The 12689-nt window shown below is 37.7% G+C and overlaps 1 protein-coding gene across 1 annotated transcript in view; it reads left to right on the forward strand.

The window, feature by feature from the left end:
* LOC126765242 (homeotic protein labial-like) overlaps positions 1 to 9567 on the forward strand; it is a 44413-nt gene extending 34846 nt beyond the window's left edge. The window contains exons 2-3 of the mRNA XM_050482927.1: positions 5935 to 6251; positions 6390 to 9567. Coding sequence (XP_050338884.1) covers positions 5935 to 6251; positions 6390 to 6821 — 749 coding nt within the window. The 3' untranslated portion in view covers positions 6822 to 9567. The remainder of the gene's footprint in view (positions 1 to 5934; positions 6252 to 6389) is intronic.
* Positions 9568 to 12689: the final 3122 nt, after the last annotated feature.

Genomic DNA, 12689 nt, shown 5'->3' on the forward strand with positions numbered 1-12689 from the left:
GCCCAGCCATATGTTCGGAAAAGCGTTTGCTTGCAGCAGCTACACATACACACTTGTGTATGCACATGTAGTATATGTATATGTATGTACATGTACATATATGTATGTAGATGTATATGTGTGTACATTTATATGTTTGTGTGCATGCATTCATCGTGCGCCGTGTCTTGTTCACTAACACACCTTTCGCCGTTGCACCGTGCTTCTCTGTCAGTTTGTCTGTCGCTCCGATGAAGTGGAAGCGATCCCTGATAATTCTCTAAAACTCCGGTACACATTACAAGCGCATACGCGGTAGATATCGCTGGCGCCGGACGCCAACTCCATTGCCGCCAACTGGCCGCGTCGCTTTTGACAAGAAGCGATTGCGTGTATGCGAGTAGCTGTGTCAATGCGCCACGAAGCTGATAACTACACACACACATACATACATACATGCACAAATGTGCCCGCAAAGTACGAGCGTGCTGCAACTGGAAGCGCAAACAGATTAGTAAGCCACTCAATGCTCGATGCCCGGCAGCACTCCGCGCAGGCACCTGAACAAACGGCCATCAGCCATCGGTGTAATGGTGGCAGCTTTTTATGTGGCGCTATTTGGATTTGTCTGCACTTGGGTGTAATGCGAATATAATGCATCGGTATTTATGTGAGATCGCAGCTCTCTTGTGATTACACCAACTAACGGGTATTTACATTTGCGCCGGTGTATTGTCACAATTTTAATGACAGCTACTGTTTCACTCAAGCGCTTGTGGGAATGTGACGGGTGGAGGAGAAGGTTGGTGATGGCACATAAGCGTGTATGTTTGTATGTATATTTCCTGTGTATTGATGTATTTAGAGACCGTTCCAGTTTGTTTGTACAACTCAAGTGATTGTTGTTGTTAAAGGCTTAATAGTGTTCATTCCTCAAGAAGGGATCATAAATCCATCATTGTTTTGGCGTTTAAACCATTTGACGCGTTTAGTATTTACGATCCCATAATCAGTTCATTTACATACAAACAAACGCCTGATTATGCATGTACATTCATATGTATGTATTTATATATACCCTCTCGGGTTTGATTAAAAATTGAAAATATTGTATGTGAAAGTAATATGAGTTTGCATGAATTATTTATGACCACATAAAGTGCCAACAACACTAACACTTAGGTGTGCCAGAAATATGTATGTATGATTATGTGTTTGTATGTCCGCTGTATTAAGCCAATATACCTTAATCTCAGCAAGATTATCAACTTGCACTTCCATATCTGTAAGTAGATTAAGTTTTCCTTATAATTCCATAAATTTATATAAAATACCGATTATCGCAAGACGCATTCCTCAGCTGTTTCGAAGATTAGCTATTATTAGAAAAAATCCGGCAAAACAAATAATTAACTTATATTAAGAAAAAACGAATCGAAGCTTCGGCTGAGTACTGAGACTCTTTCGGAATCACTCTTATCCAGTACGTTCATTATAATACGGTTCCAAGTCACACCAGCGAACGATTTGGTGGGTGTTACTCTTGTTTGTTTTAGGCCTCTTTACTAACAGCTTAGTCTCTTCAACTGACCTTTGACTTTTTACCGCCGTCTTTTAGAGTCGAGTTCAACTTGAACAAAATCGCTTTGGCTCAGTCAATGGATTCGAGTTTAACTCAGGCAACATCGCTTTCGCACTGTCAATGGATTCCGGAAACTCTTTTGTAAGCTAGTCATTGGTTAGCTATTGTACCCTTCGGGGCTGGTAGGCTGCACAAGACTTTTGCGCATACCTTGTTTTATCTGGGTTATTAGCTATTCTTTGGCAGAAGCCCTTTCAGCAATCTTCCTTTTGGTATTTCTTTTTCCATCCTGCTTTCTTACCGGATTCTGGTTACTTGCATGGTTCGGTTTGGTTCCGCTCTTGCTGATGTGGTTGCTATTCGGGAGCTAGAGTTAGCTTTTGTACCTAGAGCAAGTTTAACTCCTATCTAGGTACTTACTATTTCTGAGCCCGGTGAGAATCGTGCGACTTTTCGGAACAACTAGTTCCTTCCGGATTTATTGAATGAGTATCGGATTCTTCTTGCTTTTTATCGTTATTACCGTTTTTCATTTGGCTCTTATTTGGACCCACGAGTTGAGGAGAAAGCAAGCCGCTTGCGCATAGCTCCGCCTACGCAAGTATGTAAGTTATCTTATTATGTGCCAGCTATCCGTAAGCTTTCTTGGACTTTGGGCTGCTTAATGGCCCTCTTCAGCACGGGTCGCAAGACATTTTGATTAGTTTCTGCTGAGGTGTTTTCGAAAACCATCCCTGCAGTCGCTTGCTTGAAGTGAAACCGCCTCCTGGAAGCATCAAGAGGTTCTTTCTCAACCACATCGACGACATAAGACAATACGCCGACCAGACTTCAGATGTAACTAACTTCAGATATGCACTGACCGCCATTCATAGTGGAGGCATAAACACCTTCACCGATTTCCCCTCAGTGAATGCCTCTCTTGGGGTCAAACTACCACGCCTTGCAGACAACGAGCTCGAATTGCCGTGGGAATCGAGAGTGACCCTTGCACAGCTTCGTTCGGATACTGTAGCAGGTTAAACTACTGCTTATTCAGAATCGAACCCGATATATCAAATATATGTTCAGCATCCAACGAGTCCCCGCATTACTCTCACCACTTCTTTGCATGTCCACCTAACTCAACTCTACACATCTGACACCGCTCTTCCTACCGTCCGACCTCGTCGAAGAGCACGTTTCGTGGGCCTACCGTTGGATGAACTCGATGACAACACATCAGAACCTTACCACACTAACGGAGATTAGATTACCATTACAACAACAACAACATGGGGCGGAGCCAAACCCACTTTTAAAAATTTTCAGCCTACAAGTCCAGTTCTATCTTATTTATAATAAATATTTATTATAAATTTTGAAACTTTAGTGAGTATAAAACCCTATATCGATTAGTTTTAGGCGATACGCACAACTGTTAGGCTACTCTGTAGCAACCTGTTGCAAAATTTCAAAACTATTAAATAGTTCCCCTTTCCTTGAAATACACGTTTATATTATGTAGGAAAAAATATTAGCTACTCCCACATGTGTGTATATGTACATATATAGTATGTATGTCTATGTAGTATATATAAAATTAATATCAATTCTCGGTTTGTAGAAGCTCCTTGTTTTGTATGTCCATTAATTGACAACGCTAATGTGTTTGCTTATCGATATTTGCATTTTGATTATATTGGCGCCATTTTCATTTTAAATTACCCTTCTAATGCCTAACATAAGCTCGATAAAAGGCATCAAAATCAAAACGGGGAAATATATTCGGAGTAAACTGGAAAAAAAGACACTTTGTGATACGCGCCGAAAGTGTGATTTACATACAAATCTACACATGTATAAGTGTACGAGTGAGTGTGTGCAATAAACTCGCTGTTGACTGCTCTCAGAGATCATAAATTGGTCTCATACATATTCAGGCCTTTGCTGTCTTCTCTTAATTCAAGTGTAAATACACCAAAGTTGACATCAATTAAAATGAAATTATTTCAAGTGCTTTGTAAATTTACAGCAATTTACAGTACTCGCACATATTTGCTGTAATTTAAAAGAATAAAATTGTATAAACATGCGTATGTGCTCTTTTGTATCAATTCGTATGTATTTTTGGATGAAAGTTTCGACATTTAGGGAAGCTAGCAGGGCTTATGGTAGAATTATCGTATCGTTCATCGGCAGATGAATTTTGATGCGATTGTTGGGTGAGAAAGTTTACAAGCCATTAAAAGGGACAGTCCAGTCTAAGGTCAGCATTCTTAATTCTTAACGGAGTCTTTAGACCCAATCTTCGGAATCACCTTTTCAACTTTTTTTTTAATCTGTATATATATGTATGTTTTTTTAAATCTTTGGCCTAAGCCCTTAAATAAAGAGTTTTTCAATAAGAGCGCTACAAAAACGGTTTGTTATATCAATAAAATCTTTCATTCATATGAAAATACATTCAATGCCATTATGTATGGAACTCTATTTCTTTTGCATGGCTACCACGGGCATGCTTGCAGAAGTCCAGACGTTGAACCCAATTTTCGACGGGTTTCAAGTATAAATCGGCCGATACTGCTGCAATTTCAAGTTCGATATTCATGCGAAGTTCATCAATCGTCGATGGTTTGCTGGCATAGACCATAAGCTTGATGTAGCCCCACAGGAAATAGTCTAACGGCATCAAATCGCACGACCTAAGCGGCCAATTGATTGGGCCATTTCGTGAGAAAACAGGTTCTCCAATCTTGGCTTTTTAATAAACCGGCCTATAAACCGCACCAAACCGTAATTTTTTCGGTATGCAATGGTGAATCATGGAGTACGTGTTATTGATGAAGCCATTCAGCCAGTAATGAGTCTCATCGCTGAGTAAATAATAAATATGGCGTCGTTTGCTGTTTCTATCGATCTACTTTTGTAGCATCCCTATTGAAAATCCCGTTATATGGTATAGTTAAAATGATCCTTTGCAGATAAAAAGTGTTCGGACTCTAAATTGAACGCTCCCAGTTTCTGGAGCTTCGAGGGAGTCTTAATCGATGAGTGTGGCTTGGTGATGTCCTAATGAAACACAATTCCCTTATTTTGGTTAATAGCCAACTACTAGGTGATTGCTTCCTTGAGGCGGCCCAATTATTGGCGGTACAGGCCGTAACTCAGAGCTCATAGTAGATGATTCCTTGCAAATCAATCTTGAATTTGCCTTAAGTGACCCATTTCATCAACCACTTTATAAACTGATGGTTTTTGTGACGATTCATTAGCGATTCTTGTATGGAAATTCGATCCATGGGTTGCTTTGAGTTAACTCGTGTGGCACCCATTCATCGAGTTTCTTTTTATAACCAGCTTTAGTCAAATTATTCCAAACTGCTTTTGTAACATTTAGCTTTTGGACAGCTCTTTCATGGGGATCTAACTCGACGATTTCCACTATTTATTGATATATTCAGCAAATTGGCCTTACAGAGCACATCTCTGACACCGAAATTTTTGGAAAAGAGTCAACGAATGCGCATGTTTGACTTCTACAGTATCAAAACTATAAGCCTTATTCACATTTCCAGTTTCTTGACCTGTATTTTCAGCTTTATCGCAGAACACCGGTAAAATACAGAGCACGAGCATTCTCTATCGTCTATTTTCGAAAAAAAAATTTCAAAAAATAATTTTCAAAAAACGTTTTTTTAAACTACTTACTTCTTTTGATGATATTTGAATATTTGAAACGCATACAAGTTGCATAACATCTTAACTGTTTTGCTGTTCATTGTTTTCAAAAATAAAATAAAAATCCATAAGCAGAAGAAACACCCACAAAACATTTCGGGTTTCACTTATTCATGCCGAAACCAAAAATTAATACCGCAATGTTTTCAAACATAGTAATAAATCCTATTAAATCTTTCTGTGAAAAACCAAAATATTGTTTTCATCATCGTCAGCTTAAAGTCCACGGGGCGCATGTCAAATTATAAACAGAAATGCAAAATCATCTCTGCATACACGCATACCGTCCTAACACTAACACGCACACAAAGCCACAAAACAATAAAAAAAGAATACAAAAACATTTTGTTAACCACAGAAAATGCAACAAACACAGTAAGTGGCCTACTCGTAATGCTATTAGAATGCAGAAAAACTGGCATTCAGAGAAGGTTTGCTACACGCTCAACCACATACATACATTTTAAACACATCTACATACATACCACACACATATACATACATGCATTTAGAGGTAAATGAGAGAAGTCAAACTCACTGATTAACTTTGACAGCGATCATCACTGAAAATCACTCAAAAGCCACAAAACCAGCATTGAAACGTCAAACTGATTATTGTTTCCCCTCCTCTGCGTCTTTGTTTGTCTTTGCAGCACCCAAACTACCTGCCACAATACACGATTATCAGCTGAACGGGCATCAGCTAGACATTTGCCGCGGCAGCTTGCCCGCCGGCCAGCCGACGCAGACAGGCCTACTCTTAGCGGGTGGCAATGGCAACACGTCGGGCCTGAGCATTTGTGCGCCGAACATGAGCAGTTGCAGCATGAGTGCCACCAACAATTCGGGACGCACCAATTTCACCAACAAACAGCTGACCGAACTGGAGAAGGAGTTCCACTTCAATCGCTACTTGACGCGCGCGCGACGCATCGAAATCGCCAACACGCTGCAGCTCAACGAGACACAGGTGAGTCACGATCCTTTATACTTCCGGAAAAAAACCCTTAGTTTTGACTAACAACTCTAGCATGTTTACTAAGAGATTACTCCATTTGACTAACAACTCTAGCATGTTTACTAAGAGATTATGCCATTTCTTTCACAGGTGAAAATCTGGTTCCAAAACCGCCGTATGAAGCAGAAGAAGCGGGTCAAAGAGGGTCTCATACCGGCGGATATATTGACACAACAAAGCGTCTCCACCACGACGACCGCAACAACGAACAGCAATGCTGCCACGCCGGGAACAGCGAATCCCAATGGCAATATAAATGTGGCCAACAATTGCCCAAATAGCGCCAACAACAGCAGCAACAACAACAGCGTGCAAATGCACAATGGCCCCGCCGTCGGTGGCAGCAGCCACAGCGCAGTTCGCTTGGGCTCGGCGTCCATCGCCAACAGCAGAGAGGCTGTCACACACAACAACAACCACAACCACAACAATAACAATGGCAATCAGAATAACAACAACAAATTGAATAACGGAGATTGTAATCTGACAGCGAATAGCGATAATAGCCGTGAATCGAATTAACGCAAACGCATTTGCACCGACAACGCCGACCCGACGCTGACCACCAACACCTAGGTGTTCCCATTGATGACTCCATTCGCTGAGCAGGTGGACCTTACGGTTATTTCGTTATTCTGTGGCAGCTACTAGTTAGGCAACTCGAGCGCGTGGCAATTGCGGTTAGTTTTATTGCCAAATGACGGACACACGCACCCACTACAACTACAACTACAATTGCAACAAAAACAATGAGTAGTGTAGAAAATGCGAAGCAACATGTAGCATTTGCTCATTTGGCTGTGATAACTGTTTAAACTATAAAGTCAACACATACTAACAAAATATTTAATTAACACACCCTCTCACACACACATACAAACATATGTACATAACCAGCGCAAGTAGCTTGTACATACATAGTTATGAGTGCGTGTATTTGCCAGAGATAGAGTCTTTGCTTTTGAGACACAAACGCCGTGCAATAATCAAAATTTTTAAACACAACAAGTACAGTTATACTTAGCACAGTCGCATAGAAAAGTATGTAAATACATAAATAAAACGAGCTGTCAGCGCAATTACCAAACTCATAATCGCTGGAAGTACGAGTATCACCTTCGGTTTGAGTCACACATCACTGCAAGTTGTGCTGCCAGCATCGTGAGTGCCGTAATTCAGTGCAGGTACTCGTGGAGTGTCGTAAAATGTGCCATATTCGCTAAATATAAGATTTGCAAACAAATCAAACAATTTTATTTAGTATACAAGCGTTTGCTAATAAGTCTGAATATTTATGAAACAGAAAGTTAATTCGAAATAAAATTGCTCCACCACGTTAGATCTTTAACGAAGAGAAAATAAATGGCAACGTTTGTATATACGAGCGTATCGGTTTTTTCGTTTAAATTCGAGTTAATCAAGATCTGATTTTTTCCAAATGATGAATTATCGAAAAAAATATTGTTTTGCTTGTGAAGCGTTGGCTTTGAAATGTGAAAAAATTCATTTGATAATAATTTTCGGGGAAAATAATACATTTGAATTATAATACACATATAAAATTTAAACCAGAAAAGTCGGTCAATTACTGTTAATAATATTTGCATATAAAAAATTTTTATGCGAGAATATATTGGGTAGTCGAAAAAGTCATTTCGTATTTTGTCAATAGATGTCGTTGCAGTCGTATATCTCCAGTGCTACCATTCACTTTATGTCATACCATATAGTGTTGGAAAGTGGAGATTTTCATTTAACCAAAAAAAATTAAATTCGGCGAAGTTGGAAAATACTTACAGCTGTTCAAAAATGAGTGAAAATAATGAAGAAATTCGCTAAATTTTGAAATTTTTGTATAAAAAGGGAAGAATGCCACACAAGCCACCAATGAAATTTGTGAAGTTTACGGAGACAGAAAGATGCATCTTGCTATGGTCGACCTATCGTTGAAAAAGTCAACGAAATTATGGAAAATATTGACCAAAAGCGTCACATAAACAGCCATGACAGCGCTAAGAAACTTAACATACGACAATAATGTGCGAAAAAGTTCATGGTCCAAGCGTGGTGAAGATCAACAAATGGTCGCAAAGCCCGGATTGATGCCAGACAAGTTTTACACTGATGGAATAATGTGTCTAGCGGAAAAATGGCAAAAAGTGGTCGACCAAAATGGTACATATTCGGTTCATTAAAGTTCATTATAAATATAAAAAAATAAGTTGAAGTTTGAGTAGAAATACGAAAAGACTTTTTCGACTAACCAATATTTTATCAGTTTAAGAGGAAATATCATTTACGCGGGGAATTTAATTACAATTTCCGGGTATTTTTATGTCAAAATGTATATTTTTAAATAGATATCTTGGCGAGTTTTTGAGTTACAGGCTCCGAAAGTGTAGCCGGTCAGTTCAAACAGTTCAATCAGTTTATCTTTAAACACGTTTTTTCACGAAACAACAGTTTTCGAATATGCTTGAGTCATTACTTAGAGACAAATGATACGATCACTATCAAATTTTTTCTGCAAGTTCTATATACGAGTATAGTTCTCCAAAAACCAAAAAATTTTAGGTAAAATTCAACGTTTTTTTCTAGTTTTGACTTTTTTTCGACCCTAGGGCAAGGTACATATGCACGAGAGTTTTTGTAGGTTTCATGAGAAGTGTTATGTGGGAAGTAGACGTGGTTCGATTTCGCCTATTTCACAGTGTGTGGGTGTAGAGGATAACTTCTCATACAAAATTTGGTTGAAATTGGTCGGCTAGTTCCTGAAATATAGAAATTCATCTAAAGGTGGATGGTGCCATGCCTATTCTTCAATTTTTACACAGTAAAGCTCTTTTCTACTATCTTGATTGTGAAGTTTAATGTTTGTGACGCATTTATTCAGTGAGTTATGGCATTTTTAATTTCAACATAAGCTTTATATGGGAAGTAGGGGTGGCACGTATCTGATTTTATCCATTTTCTCAGAGAATGAGAGATGCTAAAAATACTTCTTCCAAACAAGTTTGGTTAAGGTTTCATCGAGTGCAGGATTTGTTTTGTTTAGCGATGTTGGGGATCTTATGTAACTCGAAAAATATTTTTTTTCTTTAAAAGTTTTACTCCGTGTTCTTGAAATATGTAAAAATATTCCCTTAAAATTAAAAAATAAGTGAAAAAGTAGTACAAGTATTTTATTTTTATTCCTATATACAGGTGTTACTTTTTTTAGACAGTCACACTGGTTGTGCCACTTAAAAGAAAAATTAAAAATGAAGACTCCCTTTCTTATAAAAATGAGTCGGCCAACACTAAGTTCACCGGATATCATCAACATTCGATTCCAATTGGGTTATTTTTCATAACTTAATTTAACCACTAAAAACCACTCGGAGCGTGAAAAATATTCAGACTTTGCGACGCTGTAGATAATAATAGTATTTACAATCTATATTACTTAATAAGTGTTCTGTGAATTATACACAACTGTACATATGTAAATATGTACACACATAGCTAATTGCCATTAAAAACAAAAAAAAAACATAAAGTATATATATGTATGTATATAGATTTCGAAATGTAATTTTATTGATACAAAATACAAACTCAGGGTTTTGCAGATGGCGAAATATTGTTATTTTCTGCAAAATATTACGAATAAGCGAAAACTTTAAATTTTCTGCGAAGTTAGTGATTATAATTAGTAATGCATTGAAATAATCAAAATATATTATTGTAACACATATTTATTTACTTTAAGCAACAACAATTGTAAAGTATTCAATTGAATGAGCACAAACTATTTATTAGCTTCCTCAAATTACTAAATGATTCTTACGTGTATTCATAAATATATGTTAAAGGTCACACTCTGATTGTTACATTGTGCTAAATTATATATAATTTCTCTATGTTTTGACTGGCGTAAGCGATTCGTCTAAAATAATTGTACAAAAATTAATTGAAAATGGCTTAAGTTCTGGCTTCTATGTGAAGACGATGTGTTTAACATCCATTACTTATCTATAGCACTAATTTTGTTGTATATTTGATCATAGTTCATACTTTTAACTTAATATATTAGAACAAACTAGTCCTAACGGTAATATACAAATGTATACTTAATTATAAATTATTGCAAAATAAAACTACATAATTTCAATTGTTGACAAATCATATTTCAATCAAAGGGGGAGTTGGGGATTTATGGTCTGTGACGAGTAACATCTTGTGCAGTCCACTCGGTTGATTAGAGGTCTTCCTCTTTCTCTGCTTCCCCCGTAGTACCCGTCGAATACTTTCAGAACTGGAGTCTTCGTTCATTAGGACGACATGACCTAGTCAGCGTAGCAGCTGTCTCTTAATTTGCTGAACTATGTCAATGTCGTCGCATAACTCGTACAGCTCATCGTTCCATCGACTGCAGTATTCCTCGTTGCCAATGCGCAAAGGACCATAAAACTGTCGCAGACCTTTTCTCTGGAAAACCCGTTACGTCGACTCATCAGATGTTGTCATCGTCCATGCCTCTGTATCATATAGCAGAACAGGAATAGTGAGTGATTTATAGATTTTGGTTTTTGTTCGTCGAGAGAGGACTTTATTTCTCAATTGCCTACTTAGTCCGAATATTTCTAGCCAACAGGTGCTACGGCAAGCGATATTCTGCGTTAAATTTCGAGGCTGACGTTGTTGTTGGTGTTGATGCTGGTTCCAAGATAGACGAAATTATTTACAAAATTTAAATTCTATTGCTCCAAGTCCACCGTATTCTCATGATCTGGCGCTCAGACTTTTCCTGTCCCCAGACTTTCAGGGAATGTTTGCAAAAAAAATTAGCGACAATGATGGCAAACGACATATGTACTTAGATTGAAGTCTAGTTTTAAGCACAAGACAAGTCGCCCTACAATAATGTCAAAGAAGAGAAATACAGTATCCGTTCGGAGAATGCTTATGGCTCATCAAACCCTTTATATTTCCGACAACTTTAATTATACATAGTATTAAAATCATAACCTCCAACAATTAAGGACGTATGTACATAAATGTATTGTATTTCAAAATTAGATAAATAGATAGAAAATAATTAAGGTCTTGCACTGCAGTCACATATGGTCACAAAGGTCCAGCACTCCGCATATTTCCAGGAGCTTGTTGGGCGCGGCTGAAGTGATGTGATCCCTGTCCACGTAGCTGGATCCTAAGGCCATAAGTCTGATTCTACAAATTGCTGGGCAATCTAGAATCAGCTGTTCTGGATTTTCCAGTTCCGTGTTGCAAAATTGGTAGTTTGCGCAATAGACTACGCCTGTGTTGAACAAGTGCTTCCTGAGTCTGCTCCACTTCGCCTTACTGCCGAGAGTAACTTGAAATTTCTTTGTAAAGTTTACCAGCCGGTCTATAAGTGACAATAGGCCTTACGATCATGGTATACAGCCACCTGATGATACCTGGCTTGCAGACCCAAGATCTGCCGGTTAGGCGTCTGCATATCATGAGCGCCTTGATGGCTTTGAACAGTGTTAATTCCAAGCGCCTATTCCACCACAAAGTTGAGTCTAATGTGAGGCATCGAAATTTTACTTTTGGTAAATTTTAACGGAAGTCGGATCAAATTGTATTTCTGTCTTTGGTTGCGAAAATATGTTTAACCGACATTTGGAATGTGACATTTTAACCCAAATATTTTGAAGGCTTTCAATCTTTCGGAATAATTAGAGGATTACCACTGGTAAATGATTTGGCGTTAAGTTTTGTGTTCCGCAATGGCAATGGCTTAAAGTTAAGCCAAAGCACCAACTTCCAGTGGACAAAATCCTTGGTCTCTCATTATAAAATGCCGGTTTTTTATAAACAGGTGCATTAAATGTCACATGTCAAAGGTAATACATCAAAAGGTCTTTACTATTTTCAGGTTTTATTCGACTCGATATCTGAAATACTTATGCATGTATGTATGTATGTATATACATATGTATGTTCATGAGTAATCTTATACTCAAAAGAAATCCCATTTTGTACATGAGGAACTTACTTTGATACTATTTATACCAATCCATCAGCTCTTCAGTAGACGGCGTTATTTCAAAGGTAAGATCATTTGATTAATTGATCGATATATTTTTAATGCAAAGCGCTTAAAAGAAATATAGAACTATGTCTGTACACATATATTATTGGGTTAAATTTGGAATAAATGAAATATGTAATTAAAATATGGTGAAATTGCAAAACTGTTATGAATATGCCTGCATTTTTCACTTCTAACATATGTATATTTAACATTGTTCGCAAATTTGCTGGAAAGAAGTGAAAAATAGAAAACAGTTTCATAAAATTATAAAAGTATTATTATTTGTATTTTCTATCTACCTACTCTCATTTCAAACCTGACGA

The sequence above is a fragment of the Bactrocera neohumeralis genome, chromosome 2 (assembly GCF_024586455.1).
Source record: "Bactrocera neohumeralis isolate Rockhampton chromosome 2, APGP_CSIRO_Bneo_wtdbg2-racon-allhic-juicebox.fasta_v2, whole genome shotgun sequence".
Taxonomy (NCBI): domain Eukaryota; kingdom Metazoa; phylum Arthropoda; class Insecta; order Diptera; family Tephritidae; genus Bactrocera; species Bactrocera neohumeralis.